This window comes from Melospiza georgiana, chromosome 5, assembly GCF_028018845.1.
Source record: "Melospiza georgiana isolate bMelGeo1 chromosome 5, bMelGeo1.pri, whole genome shotgun sequence".
NCBI lineage: Eukaryota > Metazoa > Chordata > Aves > Passeriformes > Passerellidae > Melospiza > Melospiza georgiana.
In genome coordinates, this window is record NC_080434.1 from 35,305,689 (window position 1) to 35,324,693 (window position 19,005).

The 19,005-nt window shown below is 38.9% G+C and overlaps 1 protein-coding gene across 1 annotated transcript; it reads left to right on the forward strand.

Moving 5' to 3' along the window:
- The first annotated feature begins 1,800 nt into the window (after positions 1 to 1,800).
- Positions 1,801 to 17,787, forward strand: MYOZ2 (myozenin 2). The gene is made up of 6 exons (XM_058024596.1): positions 1,801 to 1,938; positions 2,486 to 2,589; positions 7,574 to 7,743; positions 9,145 to 9,274; positions 10,620 to 10,803; positions 17,361 to 17,787. The coding sequence occupies exons 2-6, from the start codon at positions 2,514 to 2,516 to the stop codon at positions 17,590 to 17,592; spliced, it is 792 nt and encodes a 263-aa protein (XP_057880579.1). The 5' UTR covers positions 1,801 to 1,938; positions 2,486 to 2,513; the 3' UTR covers positions 17,593 to 17,787.
- The last annotated feature ends 1,218 nt before the right edge of the window (positions 17,788 to 19,005 follow it).

Here is a 19,005-nt window from a genome sequence, read left to right on the forward strand (position 1 = left end):
TGGTGTCCTGATCCTCTTTGAGCATTATAAAAGACAGCAGCATTGAACAGGATCAGTTCTAGTTTTGCAGTCATGACAGATACACATTCTTTATTTCAGCTGCAATGACATGCTTATTTGTACTTTCTATTTCAAAATCTTCACACACTACTAAGTAGTGAATTAAATTCTAGGATAGTCACGCTACAAAGCTTTTTTTAATGCTCAGCTTCAAAACAATAACATTTATGTACTTTTTATTGTATTAAATAATTGGTTAATGGGAATTGGAATAGACTAAACATGAGACTATCCCATTTGGGATGTCTCTTGATATTTCCTCCTGGATTAAGCATTTAAGGCAGTGCCAATCAGATGAATGCCCACTTTATAATTGCTTTTGGATATGGCTTTACTGAATGGCATTTGATTTCCACCCCCCCACCTGAACCTCAATGCCCCCCCCCAATTCATCAGGCTAGTTTAACATTAAATTTCTGCCCTTCAGTGTTATTTGGCAGGCTGGTAATGAACCACTGAGACTATTCAAAGTTGTTAGTTGAATAGGTAAGATTCAACCAAGACTTGGTTGACCATGGTTGTTAGTACTGTTAAAAGCGTCTGATCCAGGTACAAAAGCTTGAAAAAAATCACCAATCAGCCATAATAGCAGGTCAGTTCTGATGGTGAGGATTAAAATGAACATTTCTTTTGGGCAGAGATGGCCAGGATCTCAGAAATATGTTTTGCAAAGCTAAGCAAAGGGAATAGAAAGCTTGAGGGAAAAACAATGCAGTTTTTCAGTTGGACAGGCAGATTTTCAGGACATTGGATCAGGCACATAAATATTATCTACCTCAAAGTGCTTCTTGCTGGAAAAGGTCTGCAGGTTGTGTTGGTTTATTTTATTACTCTCCAGATTCCCTTTAAAGTCAGAATACGTGCAATTTTCTGATCAATCCTCCAAGCCAAATTAGATCATAATTTTCCATTTTCCATAATTTTCCATTATAAAAAGGAATTTCCTAGAACTCAAAATCCAAATCAGAAACAGAAGAACTTCACCTTGGTTTTGCTGCCCCAAAATTCATCTATCTGCATTCAGACAGGAGGGCAAGGGAGGAATATTCTCTTCTGCCGCTGTTTAATTCTGTCCAAAGTTGGTTGCTGTCTGGAAATATCTGTGCACTACAAATCACACATTTCCTTGATAAACTGACACAACACTATCCTGGAATGCTGGATATTAGTGAGCTTCAAATTGCTGAAGGCTTTTTGTCCCCAGTGCTCAAAGAAAGTGAAGGGATTTTGAGTAACAGTTTGTAAGACGTGTGCTTGTTGAGCAATTACTCCCTAGCACGTATCAGGCTGAAGAAAATCTCATTTCTTTTGCAGAGCAGCCTCTGTATATCAGCCATCTGCCGCTGACTTTAGCCATCAGCCCCTACAGGAGCAGGGTTTCATCTTTCACTGAAGGATTAGCCCATGCCATTCTCATCTGCTATAGTCTTGCCTATCTATACACTTAACACCTTCTTTTTAAATGTCTCCTTCCTGATTATAACATGCAGATTATAATTCTCTGGGGTGATGAGAAGATGAGGGGATGATCTGTACATCAGGGGGGGCATTCCACCAAATTTTCAATAAGCTCTGAAAGGGACATAACCTCTCTTTGTTGTGGGTGCAGTCGAATCTTTTCTGTTCTCCTCTTTTGCCAGGAAGATATGAGTGGCTGGAGTGTTTGGTTCTATATATAACTGGTTGATGTCAGCTGGATGCCAACCCCTTTGGAGAGGATCAGCCCCCCAGTTTGTCTCAGTTCTAGGTACCATGCAGATCCCAGCACAAGGGTACAAACCATCCAGGACCAGGCAGGTCATCCCCATGCATAACTAACTTCTGAAGCCTCAGCTAAAGGGTTGACATCGCTTTTTATCTGCACAACAAAACAGTAGGGTAAGTGTATTGTTTCCTGAAATGTTTTGACATTGTCTGTCCTACAAACTGTCATATACAAGACATTTATGTAACCTCTTGACTCTGCAACTTAACAGATGTTTATGTTTTTACTTAGTCAGAAATGCACCTTCTTTAAAGATGCCAGAAGAACTAGTTTCATTCCTCAGATTCTTTATTAGATTAAGAAATTTCAAAATGTAACATTTCTGCAAACATAAACCAAGATGTAAATTAAAATTAGTTAGGAATTTACATCTTGAGGTATAGCAAGTAGATGTGAGAAGGCCTATACCACTGACACTGATTTTTGCTGAAGAATTTATGTAACCAACTCAAAGTCCATTCCTATGAATCTTCTATCCATCAAAACATGTCCTAACATCTGTCTGTAAGCAAGAACTGCCAGTGCATTTTGCAGTGCAGTATTTCTCAGGCAGAAACCCCTGACTTCACTGTTCAGCCATTCTAAACAGGCTATTGGAAATGAAAGTTGGCCAAACTGTGTGCGCTGGCTCAACAATAAAAATGTGTTGGTTTTTTGCAGCAAGGAAAAGTCGTATCAGAAAATCACAATGTTATCAGATTCTGCCCTGGCCAAAGAGAGGAAAGAGCAAGCATCAGCCATTATGGATGAAATACACAGAAATGGTATAGCACTGAACCCAGTTTACTGCATATGCAATGTCCTCTAGCCCTCCCTAATACATTTTTTTTTAATCACAGAGTTTAACTCTCTTACAGCTTTGTCTCTGGGTGTTTTGCCATAAATAATCTTGTGGGAGTATCATGCTGCCTATGGTAACTAATCCTTTTGTAGTTGCCTCTTTTCATTTGAAAGCTATTTTCAGATGAACAACTGCTGTGGAGGAATGAAGTAATCTAACAGCTGATGTACATTCTGCTAGGATAGCCTTTCAGAACATTATTTGGGGTTAATAACATGACTTCATTCCACATTAAAAGGCTATCATCTAAGAAACATAATGATCTGTACCCTCTTGGTTTGTTAGGTTCTTTTGCTCTGTTTCACTCTGCTTTTTATATAATTGATAAGAAAATTTGAAACAAATGTTCACATCTCCATTCCTCTCAGATCTCGTCTTTGTAACTAACACATTTTACTAGCATTTGGCATTCTCTCTAATGCACAGCCACCAAATAATCTTATTTGACAGAAATTTTACTTCTCTGTAGTGGCACTGATGGAAATGCAGACACTTTTTGGAAGGTTGTTTGATTTTCTGAAAAGGTTTGTGAAGTTATGCTTCTAGCATGACACCTTAAGAAGCAATTAACTCCAGTGGGAATACAAACCTGCTTGGCTTTCATTAGGCATGTGCTGGATGCTTTTGGAGAGCCTTCCAATCCTGCTCACGAAGCCTGTTTTACTATTTACATAAAAGATCAATTTTCTAAAAGTGATAAGCACCCCTCAAGCCTAGCTGCAACCATAGAGAGCTGCAGAGAATTTATGAAAGTTATACCACTTTCATGGGATGAAATATCAAACATGGAATTCCAGTTTAGAAAATCTTTCCAGTGGGCTTTTGTTTCAAAAAATTTGTGGATGGTTTCTGCACTCACTTGATGACCACTGTGATTACATGAAGGGTAGGGCGAGGGACTTAAGAATTTTTAGAACACGAAGCTACTTGCCTGGTCCTACCCCTTCTGATATTTCCAGAGGTTTTTTCCTGAAGTTTCTATTCCTAAACAAATACCTCTTTCCTGTTTCAATTCTCCACTGAACATGCACTCAAATCTGAAAGCCAGTCTGTCCTTCCAGATTTCATTACAACCCCTTTTTTTTTTTGGTATTGTAAACCCAAGCACTACATGTGCCTGAAATAGCCTGTACGCTCTTCAGGGCAAAAGGAAAAAAAAGTCTTTCATATGTTTGTTTGGAACCAGGCATTTCACATGGTAAATGTTGCTACTATTCATAGCAATAGTAATAAATGTAGCATACAGCTCTTGAAATCATTGGTGTATTTGGATAATCTGTGCTGATGCTTAACATTTGCCTCACATAATCTTCCCTTTTATTATTTACGTATTATCAGATTTGCTGTCAAGATTCATACTCATAGTTATGGCAGCTTATCCTGCAAGATATGCTGTGATATGTGGCCACTGAAGGCAATTCTAACTCTTAGTAAAATTCTATTTTTACCTCTTCTTCGGGTGCTTGAGATATTTATATGTTAACAGAAAATGAAAGTCCATGAATTGGGTGTGATAAGAGACTGAAATTTAGAACTGTACAAGTTCAGTGAAGCCAGATAGAAAATAGAAAGATAACCAAAGCTGTGGTGACACAAAATATAAGCCAGTTTTTTGGGACCAAATCTGAACAAGCCTTGGAAAAACCAAGGAGAAATACAGCATTTAATTTACTAGATTCAGCTTAACTAATTTTTGACATTTTGTTTTGCTCTGAATTGTTAATTCAATGAGCTTAATTTGAGATCTAGAAGGTGAACTGCTGTGTCCCTGGGCTTGGAATCACTACTCCTAATGACAGTCCTGCAGCTGGTGATTACATCAAAACTAAATGTACAGCTCCAGCCAGTCTCCCAGCCCTGTGAAACTCTCCACTGACAGCACAGGCACACAATAACAGAAGGCTCTGTACCATAAACCCTAGCACCTTGGAATGGTGCAAGCGTTCCTACTCCACTTTTATTTCAGACCCTTTCTATTATAACGCTTTCAGGTAAACTGTGACTCTTCACCTCCTTATTAAAAGACATTAATGAAACAGTTGGTGGTAGACTCCAAAACCAGCCAAGATTTTTGCCAGTGTCTGAGATCACCACTTTCTGGGCAAGACTGGTGAAGACTGAAAGTCCACCTCTGCTGCTGGCTTGTGGGACATGACCTATTTTTTAGAGAAAGTGGACGCACCATAAAATGCTGTAGGAATAGACACCAACTTTAAACCTTCTTACAGTCTCAAAGAGAAACTGCATGAGTAAATCAGTGGGTGCATACACGAGTTCCTCAAGCCCAGGGTTTGTCACTGGCAGACTTGGACCAATAAGAACATTTCTAAGACTACTTGGATGCACATAAATACATATGTTTAAGGAAGCCCTTGGAGTTCACCACTTATATCCTACATGGAGTTCTATACTACTTCTTAAATGCTTTCTACAGTATCTATGTGATTAACTGTCTTTCCTGATAGAGTTAAGAGACCTTATTTCTGATACTACAACAAACACACTTTCTAATATTTGTCATTAAAGTTTATAGGCCAGATCAAGGTATTTAGAAGATTGTAAACTGAAGGATTAAAGGAATATTAGGTAATGAATGCAGGAGGGACTATATAAATCATATTTAAATACAATCTGCTGTGATTTTAAGCACAGGACAAGAAGGACTTGGCAGGAGCAAATTAAATAAATGAAGGTAAAAGGTTAAGATTAAGATTAAACTATGAATTAAACTTTCAATATTATTTTTCAATGTCCATCTAAGACATTAATGTTCTCTTTCCATCACCCCCTAAATGTCCTCCTTCTCTCATCCTCTATCACCTTATCTGCACTGACACTGAAACTATCCCTAGACACATCATAAAGCTAGACAGATGATTAGATTTTAGTTGGCCAGGAATTCAAATGAACTTTACACTTATGATTTTGGGATGCTGCCTGGATACACAAGAGTACACAACTGTGGGTTACAAAGTAGCTTGGAGCCTTCAGTTAACATTAACAAGAACAGTGTGTATGTAAGGGAACAGCAAGGCCCAAAATAGCTAACACCCAGAGTGTCCCAGAAGAATCCCAAGTGCTTTGGACAGAGCTCTGCAGCTGCCTTGGCTCCCTGGTCTCTGAGGATGTTCAAGCTCCCCATTCTGCGTAAAAACAAAAGATTTTCTATGTCAAAGTGTTGCTGAATTGTGGGGTCAATATCTTTCTTCTTGCTAACATAAAACCCCTGCAGTCTCTACCCCTGCAGTTGTTTTGAGAAATGATAAAATCAAAATATGACTTAAGGTCTAAATTTCAGGCCATGAGCCAATAACCAGTACAGTTATCTCCATGTCAGAGCCAAAATCCCACCACTATCAGCCACTGATAGGGATACACGGAGCAAGCTGAGTCATTTTCTCCCATGTTAAGAACGCTCTGTTTTGTAACTAGCTCTTAAATAACAGGAGGTTGTTAGGATTCTTTGCACACACAATTTTTAAAGCAGAAGTGCACAGTCCAGCTCATGATCCAGTTAACTTGCTCTCATTCCACTGAAATCCACTGCAAGTGTTCAGTTGAAATTGGTATGGACAGAAATGGATCAACAGGGGTGCACTCCAGGGCCCATCTACTTGTTTGATTTACTATGTGGAAAACTCTTGTCCATCCACCTTCAGCTAAATATTTAATATATCTGTCTCCATTAAGTTTTCTAAATGTCAGCACATCACATTGTTTTTCCAACATAAAGTTACTAGGAGACACATGCCAGGCTGAACATGCCATTTACTAAAAACAAAATCCTTCATATGCAATATTGACTTTGGCATTAGGCACCTTCTGCAGCTAATTAATTTGTAATGTTAATTTCAAACTCACCCTCCTGTCTGCTTACTCTGCTAACAGAATACATATTATGTATAATGTGTCCTCATTTCATTTTAATGTACTAAAATGCATGTCAAAGTTCAGAATTTTAAATCCTGAAGACCATAAGAATATGTGAAACATAGAATGTCATTATTGTTACATTTCTTAAATTCTGCAATGCTCTAAGCAAAAATTAATAAATAGAAAATAGTTTATTCAGCATTTAGGTCTCTGTGTTCTAAAGTTGAAGTTTTGTCTCTAGGTTGAGGACATTCAGTGAGAGTTCAGTCACTAAGCAATAGCTTGCTCAGTGCCACCAGTGTCCCAGCTTTCAGAGCACCATCATGAACATGACCATAGGAATTCTGACATTCAGAATTCTCTGTTTACAGTCCTGATTGATCTCCCCTTTCCCTGCTTATGCATCTTCCTTTTCAAATTCCACAGGATGTGAATAAAGACATAGAAGAAATTTTTCCCAAGTAGTGAATAAAGAAATATGCATCCAGTATTTCAGTTTCCCCTTAAAGAGAATAAAACCCAAAAGGTCCTAAATGAATCAATTTCTAGAAGTATGTTGTAATTCTTTGTTAGGACTCATTTTCCACACCTTGAGTTTTAGTTTGAAAGTCAGTCTAAAAATAGCATTTAATAGAAACTGGTAGGTGTGTTTAAAGTGGATTATCTCTTATCTATCCAATGCAGGACACAGAAAGTTAACTGAAGTTTTGATGTGGGAACTTGGGATCAGAAGGAATTTTGTTCCCAGTTTTAGCAGAAGCCTGTTTTTGCTAGCCTGCTATTAATATAATGTGTAGGACACTATAGGCCTGATCTAATTTGGAGATTGAGGTGCTTATCATCTTTTAGAATACAGGTTTATGGTGTTCAATAATGTCCTCCAAAATTTGGGAAGAAGGCTTAATTTCACCATGCGATACTGTGCTATGTGTTAACTAAGTATGCATGAGGAAGTTGCTGGATTTCAGGTGCAGAGCATGGAATATCAGACATTTAAGACAAACAGAGGTTTGAACTTACCCATGGCATTGCAGTCTCACCCACCCTGAACCTTGGGAAAAAGGTCAGCACGCCCAGAGATATCATGGTGGAGGAGCTGTCGACGCTCAGCAACAGAGGGGCCAGGCTCTTCAAGCGCCGCCAGCGGAGATCTGACAAGTACACGTATGAAAATTATCATTACGTGGCAAGCAAGCCTAGAAATGTGAGTATTTTGTAATGGCTTCTTGGTGATTCTACATCAGATTCCTTTGGTGCTCATGATATGCACTGTGTGTGATTTACTTTAGTTTCAGGATAAATAAAAGCAACATCCTAGAATGAGGCTAAGAAGAAATGACGCAATTGTATTTTATTACATGAGATCCTGTAGACATGAAAATAAATTTACATTTATTTTCATATGGTATGGCTATTTCCAATGTCTTTGATCACTTGCTCAACAGAAGTTAAATTACACTGGGATAAAATGAGATCCAGTTTGAGCTTTGATTAATCTGCCTTTTTAAAATAAATCAGCACAAAAGAAATCCCATATAAAAAATCTGAACAACTCCACCGAGCACCCAAGGCTATTATTAAACACTATAATTAAAAGCCCATCTATTAAACACTATCATTAAAAGCCCATCTATATCTAATACTATTGAGTATTAGAAGCTACACAGATTCTGAGCACACCATCAATCTTGTCAGAATGCTGTATGCAATTCCATGATTTTGCTACAGTCTGACTGATCCATTTCCCTCTAGTCCATTTTTCCCCCCCAAAACCACAGAGTACAATTGGTTTACAGTCAGTATGACATTCCAACACATGAAAAAACGATGCCTCTGGCTCCTGTTCCCTCCCCTAAGTGTCTATTTAGCACCGCTGGTGGTGTCTGCATCATCTTTAGGGTTCTGCCTGCCAAAGTTAATCTTTTTAACATACTTCAGGATGACTAGAAAACATTCTGCCTTGATCTTTTTTTGTTGTTACTTCAAGTTTAAACAAGTATTATTTGTTTCTTTTCCTATTCAAGAAATTCTTACTCTAAACCAGTCTATATTTAAATTGCTTTTAGCCTATGTGTCATGGCTAAAATAAGATGCTGACTTCTTATGAGACTCTAATTCTATATTTATGCAACAATGATTAAGCCTTCAGATGTTTCCTTAGAACTGATATCCCAATAGGAGGGTGGAAAATAACAGCATATCATGAATCTCCAGAAAGTGACCTGCACTGAAGTTGTTATTTCTACTACAAATAAAGGAAAAGACAATCCCAAACAAAAGCAGTGCAACAAATGCAGCAAATTTTCAACTGATATGGGAAGAGATGCTTTGAAGAATCAAAGGGCTCAAACTTGCCAAATTTCTTGACCCTTTGCATTGCATGGGGGCTCTGTATGGCACAGAACAGCTTCTAGTGACCAAAAAATGCTCATTTTTGGTTACTTGGACAATGTAAGTGTGAAGGGAATACCCTACCAAACAGCAGCATAGTGTGCTTTAGTATTGTACACGCTGGAAATCAGATCTGGGCTGTAAATCAGAGCACTGGTGCAGCCTCCCAGAGAATGCCCTGCCTGAAACGTTATTTCTTCCTGTCTGAACACAGCGTGGAGAGCCCATGCAGAGTGTCAGAATGGACGGCCTCAGTGTGGAAGGAATGCCCCAGCACGCCCCAATGACACCTCCCAACACACCTGACCCCCGGAGCCCTCCACACCCTGACAACATCGCCCCAGGTAACACTGCACACACTGACTGCACTCAGCCCCATTGCACAGCAAAGAAATGACCATTAAGGCAGTATCTTCAATTAGAAGATAATGGACTAATATTAAAATACACACATTTGAGTCAGGTAACTAATCAGAACTTCTCCCAGAAATTCTGGGATGCTCTTAGTTGCTTGTGTTCATTTTTAAAAGATCTGATATACCTTTTGTACTACTTCTCTCTAAACTGAAAACATAACAATATCAAGAGAGGTAGCTCCTATATGTACAGGTCTTAAAAACACTGAGAAAGAGATCCTTTGATTTAAAATCACATTGATATATTGATTTTTCTTTGTCAAACCACTGTTTCCAACATGCAACACTCTGCTCAACAGTCAGCAAGCTATCCATTGTAGTTTAATTATCCATAAATGTAAATCTGAAGCCACTAAATTTTGCTGGAACCATTTAGAGAGGAGTAACTTTGAAAGGAATTTGCCTCTGGCTGCATAAACTGTTCTTTTTTAAATCCTTAACTGTGAGGGTACTGTTGGCTTTATTTAAAGGAGTGAGTTACAAGAAGGCCTTATTTTGTATTCTTTAAAGACTAGAGAAGGCTAATTTGTTTTAATTAATTTATTCAGTGATATAGCCCTTCTTCCTGTTTATGAATTATCCATGAGCAGACTGTGGTTTTTACAAATTCATTCTTTGTTCAGAATTACTCAATGCATGTTTTGTGCAGACCTTTTCCAGTCCATGTAAACTAGGTCAGTCCTGCTCTGCTGGTGTCTGCTGAGGCTCTGTGCATCCTTTGGCCAAACACAATGCAAACAGAGGTAATTTCCATTGCTAAGACATGATGGAAATCTTCAAGCCTTTCTTTAGGCAAAAAAGGTCTGGTCAGAGTAGGTATTAAGCCATGGGGAGGTTTAAGCTTATAGAATGAAACAGCATTCATTTAGAGACCTAGATGTAGATGTACTTGTGGAAAATTTCACTCAAAGAGGTAGAATTATGTTACTTTTAATCAACAGTCTGCTTTTAAAATCTTTTTGTTAATTTAGCCTAAGGACTCTCCGGTTTCAAACAAATGCTTACAATAGAAGCAAATTTATAAAAAAGACCAAAATAAACTCAGCCTCAAAAGAAGTTGGAATACTTTGGAGGAATTATCTGTCTAAAAAGCTACAAATTTGCCCTGCCTGGTCTTTATTTCTGTGTAGCTCCAGCCTGGTGACTTGGCCCAACTGTTCATTTTAACTCACTGAGAAGTTCTGCTGTGTTAGTTCCTGCTTGCACAGGATGGTGCAAGGAAGCAGAAAACACAAAGAATTATTATAATCATTTTACCTTGACCACATTGCAGGATATTCTGGACCACTGAAAGAAATTCCTCCTGAAAAGTTCAACACTACAGCTGTGCCAAAGTATTACCAGTCTCCCTGGATAGAAGCCATTAGAGATGATCCAGAACTACTGGAAGCTTTATATCCTAAACTTTTTGCACCTGAAGCAAAGCCAGAACTGCCTGACTACAGGAGCTTTAACAGGTAATCATAAATAAACACGGAATTTTACTGACCAGAGGAAAATTACTATGAAATAAAATATTTCCACCAGCTTTAAAAACCCTACCAGCCATGGTTGCAAGTATATGCATAAACATGAACACACACAGAGATTGCAAGTGGTAAACAAGAGCATTAAGGAGCAAATTAGTCTATCTCTAAAGTATGGGCCCAAATTCAAACGCTAGAACTAGGAACAGAAGATAAATTGCTGAAAATATTGAAAGAAAGAAAGTATCAGAATCCAGTGCCCAGAGAAGCGGGGGATGCCCATTGCTGGAGGTGTTCAAGGCCAAGCTGCATGGAGCTCTCAACAACGTGGTCTAGGGAAAGATCCCCCGGCCCATGACAGTGGGTTGGAACTAAATCATCTTTAAGGGCCCTTCCAACCCAAACCACTCTATGATTCTGTGATTCAGTGTACTCAATAAATGGGAAATATGAGCTTCAAATTCCTTTCAGGGTGCCTGTTGTTGACTTCAGTAAGTGTAGTATTGTCAGATGTCTCAGTCAGAGCTTCGTTTCTAAGTTGTCTAATGCAAAGTACTCTTTTTCTATTTCTTTTTTAATACAACTCACATGGCTTTGTCTTAGGCAACGATGGTGTAATGAACTTTATCCCACAACCAATCCCTCACACTAAATAACTAGGAGATTTCTCTGTTATTGCAGTATAACATTTCTTATATATTTGACAACCTTCAGCAACAAACTAACAGCTTAAACATTGTTTTACTTACAGAGTAACTAGTGTATCATGGCTTTCAGTAGAACTGGATATATGGACAACACCAGGTTTTTAAAGCTTGAAAGCAAATTCTTACTCATGCCTTTTGCTTTCTTTCATTCCATTTACACTACTTTTATTTATTGAAATAATGAACAACCCTGCTGAGTTTCAGACAGCTGAGCCAAACCAAAACCCCTCCTCATAAGGCCTGACAGCAATCTTTTGAAAAACAAAATTGGCCACAGCAATACATGTTGTTATTACATTGCAAAGGTTCCACATTGCTAGAGTTTTGTGCCTCCTTAATGTTTCTCATATGCAGCCCCCCTAAGCACTGACTCTTCCTTCTCACAGGAACTACCTAACTCCAGTTCCACTTAGCCAACCAACCAACCCACTCTTTTATAGCACTCTTATTATCAGCTACAGCTGTGGCTTGTTAAAGTCAGGCCTGCTCCTAATCCTTAATGATTAACCCAGCTGCAACTCTTTATATAATTACTTTCTATATACTACCTTTATTTAATTACATTCTATCCCCCTACAAATACAAACTTAGAAAAATATGCCACAAACATCACTTCTGTTCCTGATGTTGATGCGGGCCCCAACTAGGAGTGCAAAGACTAAAACATTGCACATTTCAGCATCAAAATTGGCACTGCAGACACTGCATTAGCTTTGATTTCCTAGCAGCAATATACATTGCCATGTTAATAACTGAGTCTGTGTGGCACACTCTCCTCAGCAGACAAAACAGCAAATGCAAGCCAGAGAAGTGCCACAGCTGCCAACATCAGAACAGTAACAGCACAGTTCATGTACTGTGCTTATTGTAACCTAAAAAAAAAAAAAAAAAAAAAAAAAAAAAAAAGAGCCCAAGGAAAAATGCTAAAGATACAAATGCATGGAGACAGAATCAGTTCTCCCTCTCATAAGAGGTGCTAGTCATTATTGTGAAGGACAGCATCAGACAGGACACAGAGACTCCTTTAACAGGGATATCTGTCTTGAGATGGTGTCTGATGGCTTCTTTGTGGATTTTAAGGCTGTCTCTGTGGCCTTGTGTTCTGTTAGCTGCCCTCTTCACAACACTAACTATTTGGATTTCTTTCTATGTGGAGTTTCTCTGCGTATGACATGGCAGAATGAGGCTCAGCAGTCTGAATTTCTTGAACATATGTGCATTTTTATAAGGGAAAAGTCAATAACCTCTCTTGTAACTGCCATAAAACCCTAAAATTTGGCACATAATCCAGATCCAGACTGTGAAACTGGTAAAGTTCAAACCAAAAAATATATAAGCATAGTCCATCACAACTCTTCTTTCCATGGAAAAAAACTGATATCCAGTAGAAAAGGATGCTTGATAGCCCTAGAAAAGTTACATGCTACAGTCAGACTGATGTTTTCTAGCAGATTCAAAAAAAGTTTGAGTATTTGAAAAATTAAAATTCAAGATACTCATCTCTTGGAGAGGATTTCACAGCCATGACTTAGATGTCTACACTCCTAAAAATGCACAGGAGAGTGTTTGATGATGGGATTTAAAACAGCACAGTGCCATGCCATGCTATCCAGCAGAAGAAGACTACCTGGACTTCTGTGTCTAAATCCTATTAAGTCATTCTGTGCATCTAGGTCACAGCATCCTTGGCCTGCTTAATTGCAGTCTTGGAGAGAAAGCAAATTATAGTGTATTAAACAATTAAAGTGTGATATAATGGCACCATTTTGTTATCAGTGAGGGGATCTATCTAGGCTTTCCATCCTGCTTAATCAACCAGCAAAGCGCCATTGTGTTTGTTCTCCTGCAGAGCACTGCTACAGTCACCATTAGTCAGGAGGGGTGTGGTTCGCAGCAAGTGTGAGCCATAGGATTCCCAAGGGAAATGGGCCTGGGAACCCTCCCGGTTCATTCACTGGCGTCTGTTCAAGTGGCACTCAGACTTTACAAATCATTTCAGGCTCCTTTCAGCTTTCCTTGTTACAAAACAAACTGGAAAAGCAGCACAACCTGAGCAGGTGGGGAGGTCTGATGTGTTGGAAGTGAGGCACATGTTCACAGATAAAAGCGCTTCAACACTAAACAGCATCCAGATTTTTTTCCCCACTGTCCAGCAGTGAAGAGGTGACTGTGGACCCTGCAGCAGGGCAATTTTTATAACACTAAGGAATTTTTTAAAACACATAAGGAATTCGTAGAGGTATTTTTTGGAGTCTAGTATTCATTTTAAGCTGCAGGGACCTTGCAGATCACTAGAGGAAGAGCTGTGGCAGGGAATGTCAGGAGGGATTGTGCTGGGAGGCAGGGCTGTCTGTGAGACTGGCAGAGGTGCTCTGACAGCACAGCACTGGGCAGAGGGGAGTGGGGCTCAGAGGGGCTCTGAACACACTGTGCACACCAGGCTACTCTTTGTCCCCCTCAGAGATAAAATCAATCTGTGCTAGCAGAGAAAAGCAGCAGAACAGACCATGCCATCTGGCTTCTCTTGGAGATTCACTCCTATTAGGATTGAGGAAGCATTTGCTAGTGAAAAAATTTCTTGTCTCTTTTACCAGTACGGAAGCACCAAGTAATGAATCTGTGGGAAAGCAGCATGAATCTGCATTTGCTAAGGAGTTTATAATACTACTTAAATTAGTACCTTTATTCCATCTGCTTTCTTGGAGCTGGATAAAATGTCAAAGGTAGGATTATGAGTAACATCCAAAGCACCACATCTTACCCACATAGGACAAGCAAGTCAGACTAGTTCTGCCTCTCCTACCAGACAAATTCTACTCAGCTTTCTCAATTCCCAAAGACTACTCTTTCAAAAGCACTACAGGAATTCAGTCCATCCAGACTGGGATCTGTTTTCATTGATTCACGGATCTTGAAGTCCATTATAAAGAACTAAGATCCAGAGTCTCCCAGGAATTCAAGGGATGTGATATTAGTGGGAGCTGGGTGCTTAGCCAGTTCCTTAGCACCCAAATACCTCTGTGAAATTAGCATTAGCTCTTGCACTAAGATCCCATGAAGCTCTGAGCATTTTGCAGGGTCAGATTCTTTCCTCCTACATCTCATTTTTTTGCAGAATTAATGATAAACAAAATGTTCTATGAATGATTATCCCATTTTAAAATGTGAAACTCATTTTTTGTGGTTATGTAACCAGAGGTGCTAATCTAATGCAGTTAAAACATTTCTTCAGACTTTCCCAAATCATTAGCTGCAAGCAGTCTCCTATGTTGAGACAATATAATATTCAATATGAAAGACTAAGGGTAAAAAATGAAAAAGAATTCCTGTTAAAATGACAGGTAAAACAAACATGATTGTATCTGCTATTCTTAAATCAAGCACCTACTTTTTAGGAATATGCAAAGTGAATATTAAACAATCTGTTACACTTCCTGGCACTATTTCCTATGGCTCTGAACCAGCATTTCCGCCCTTATGAGCAATGACTACTGGAATTTTTTAGGCATGAGATTTAGGCTTCTATACAATGAATCAGAGCTCAAGTAGCACAGCTGATGTGCACGCAACAGAGGTCATTACAACACCAGGTTGTCAGACAAGTTATTGCTCACAAGACCATATTTACTGCTGTTGTAAAGGAAAATCAACATCTCTTAGCCAATTACTGTACTCTCCTTTCTGTCAATTGTCATGTGCCCCTGCCTATAAGGCAGGAATGCAGAATTCTCTGAGGCCAGACTCTGTATAGCAGCTATGGGGATGGGGGGGGGAGTATTTTGCCACAAAAGATACTTGAATTTCCAAGGAAAGCCCTCCTGTTTCTGTTACATACAGGAATATGCTCTATATAAAACCCATAAATACTACAAAGAGGATGTTTTAAACAACAGAATTATTTTGCAAATTATAAAACTTACATTTCTGTTTATTTTGATTACCCTTTTAATACACACATCAGTGATAATTAACCATCACAACAATGTGAGAATGTGTATCGTAATTAGGGCAGCAATTACAACAATATTTATTATCCGGTGAGATGTAGATCGCTACATTCACTCTGTGCCAATTACCAAGCAATTATTTCAATCGGTATCACACAGGATCCAGGTTGACACTGTGACCTAGAAGACAGCTCCACAAGAAAAACTTGATACCACAGGCTCGATACCAACTTGGGATAAACAATTTCCATTGACCTCAAAAGAGTTTAATGCCTGAACTGGCTGCTGCTGCTGCAACACCTTGTCTTATCATCATTTGAGACACATTTTTAGAGCTTAATCTAAAGCAGTGTTCTTCTCTCAGTGAGGATGCATGCCCAGAGCTTGCATGATTTTTTATATCTCCCAGGATTGATGCTTTGGAGTTAACACCATCCCCTTCAACAAATGCTGCTCGTACCAAAATGCAGTGAATCATCCATGTAATGAGAGAGCAGTACCATTTCTTTCATGTCACAAATTCATTTTTCTGAACTAATCTCTTCTTTTGTGCACGTACTTCATTCTTAGTACAAAACTTAGGGGGTTTATCCTGCTGAAAATCCTGAACAGATCTTCAAATGATCTCTTTTAGTTTCTGTTGGTATTAATTTCTCTGGGCTTCTGCTAAAATACCTGGAGCCACTGGAAGTATATTCCATCAGATCTGCTGTTCTGTACCACACACCAAATATACCAAGGCTGGTGAAATTCCATTTCAACAAAAATTCATTTTCCCATAAACATGCTATAACATGTTTGGTTTTTGCAGAAACCAGGTTCTCCTGTGCAATTTAAAAATCTGACACTCTTCACTGGCTAGAATATATCCCAGCAAAGCTGTGCAGCTGATCAAAATGCAGAGCACATACCATAGTCTGTTTGTTTGTCCAAAGGAGCCTGGAAGAAGTGACAGGAAAACTCAAGGGTTTTTTTTCAGTCTGAAACCTGTATATACAGAAGATCAAGGGAGGTATTTGGAAATACTGTTGTTATAAAGTATTTGCAAATGCATGTAACAGTCAACTCCAGTTTAGTATTCCTTATATTCCAGTTTCTCAGGCTTACTGCCTGGGGGGAAATCTACATTCAAATAACATGAAAAATACTGGCTGAACAGTGTTTCAATGTTTACATAAACATTTTCTTTAGAAACAAAGCTGGTGTATCAAGTCCTCACCCATCCCCTCCTTTTCAGAGCCTGGTGTCTTTGGCTGTTCCTTTCTGCTTCACTCATTAAGCTCCACTCCTCTTCACTTGTATTGCTACAATTGTTCGAGCATACTGATATAAACTAGATTGCTGAAATAATTTGGATTTTGAAGTGCTCCTCTGTTTTGAAGGGTATTTGTTTAACCCAGATGACAGAAGTGACCCAAGTTTACCGCACAACCCACATACATTCTAACTGGTACAACAATATGGTGCTGAAACACAGTGTAGTGGGAGGAACAAGCAGCTGAGGAGAGGAGAAAATGGGGTGAGAAGTTTCTGAACTAATTACTTGCTAGAGAGAATGTGTTGAGCTACAGTTTCAGACTTATCAACTTATCACCAACAAAATAAGTTTAGTAACTGTGACTCACCAATTACATGGTTTTCTTGTAACGTCTTTTTCTCTTGGCTTTTCCATCCGTTTGAATTTTTGAAAAGGCTGCAAGCTCTATGTAAGGGGAAATTAATCAGATCTTAAAGAGAATTTCCCAGAAAAACAAACAGAATGTTTTTTTTTCCCAAAGCTTGAAAATGTAAACAAGAAACTGGAACAAAAATTTGTTCTTTTCAGCTTCTGGGAGGGAAAGAAAACAAGTATCTTTAAAATCACATTTAACTTTTATTTATTTGATATCTACAGAGTTGCCACTCCCTTTGGTGGTTTTGAGAGAGCATCAAAGCTGGTTAAATTCAAGGTACCAGATTATAATATGCTGATGCTAAACGACCCCAGATTCATGATCCTTGCAAACCCTCTTGCTGCCAGAAGATCCTTCAACAGGACTCCCAAAGGATGGACATCGGAGAATATCCCAGTTGTGTTCATTCAGCCTGCAGAATCCAACCCCGTTCCAGAAACAGAGGACCTGTGAGAGAGGCTGCACCCTACATGGTACAAAATGCTCAAAGCTGCACATCCATGTATTTTTGGTCCAAATATTACTAAAGGCCACTGATAAAATTTTTCCTTGGAAGCTGGAGTATAATTAATAACGCGGGATGCAGTGGCTCCTTTCTGGCACCCGGTTTCATCTGTAAACATGAGCTAAATAAAGTAACTTGGAAAATATGACAGTGATGTTTTCTATTTGTGTTCACATGTTCTTCTTTTACTTTCTGAAACATCTGTATGTCATTTAAGAGCAGGTGTACCACGAAAAAAGAAGTGACACTACTCTCAAGGGATTTGAAAGGTACAGTAATTTAGGGAAAAGAGCCAAGCAAACTCTGCACTCAATGCACCCCAAGTCCTGCTTGCTGTAGATAAAATCTAACAATTCAACCTTCCCAAAACCTGCCTTTGGCCCAAGGTAAGAATTGTGCTATTACTTCAGTGACAGCAGCTTCAGACCATTTTCCTCCTTTCTGACTCTTCCTCAGCAGTCATGATGCACATCAGTGCCTGTGTCACCTGGATTTGTTTACAGAAAACTCAGTAAATTTGGCAATGACAAGGATTACGTAGTGGGATGAAACAGTACACAGGTATTTCCTGGATGTCTAGAATGTTTGTATTATTCACAACTAAAAAGGCCCAGCAATGACTGGTTATGTCAAACACACAAAAATAGTATTACCAAGCTCTGTTACCACAGATGTTTTTCTTACTAGAAGGAAGCTTCATAGACCTTTCCCTCTACATCTATGCTGGGACTTATAAGCATGAGAGAGTCCTTGCTCTTGATATACTGACAGGCTCTGATATTTTATAAATATCAGTATACGTGTTTTGCAAATGTCATTTCAAAGCAGGTAGCTGGCAAAGGAAATTTTGCCATCCATTTCCTTTCATTTACTCTGTCACACAATTTTCACAAATAAATGTACAGGTGCTGAACAAATTTAGGAAATAAAGAAATAAATTTTTAAAAAATTCCACCTCATTGACTGAGAACAAGTTCCTAGCAAGGGATTAGTTTGGGGATCTTAACTGTGCATATTGTACAACCATTAAATGGACAATGACAAAAATACAAATTCTTCAAAGTTAAAGATGCAAGACTAAATAAAAAAAACTATGGTGAGGTGTAATGCAAACAAGTTCTGGAGGAATCAGCATTTTATGAGCATTCATAAAATGAAGAGAAATATGAGCAAACTGGTGCGTAGCACACACACAGTGAGAACTGTGAAGAGGGGATACATCATTTTTACTGCATTCTCTGTAAAAACAACCTGTACATGCAGAGTGTGCCACCTTGCTTCTTACACAGCACACATAATGGCAATCCGTGGATCCAGCGGAGCAGAACGGGCTCAGGAGGCTTCAGACGTTTGAGAGGCGC

Excerpts from the sequence above, each read along its gene's own strand:
- MYOZ2 (XM_058024596.1), top strand. The coding sequence starts at position 2,514 with ATGTTATCAGATTCTGCCCTGGCCAAAGAGAGGAAAGAGCAAGCATCA. Across the intron at positions 2,590-7,573 it reads GGATGAAATACACAGAAATG|TCTCACCCACCCTGAACCTT; the intron begins GTATAGCACTGA and ends ATGGCATTGCAG. Across the intron at positions 7,744-9,144 it reads TGGCAAGCAAGCCTAGAAAT|CGTGGAGAGCCCATGCAGAG; the intron begins GTGAGTATTTTG and ends GTCTGAACACAG.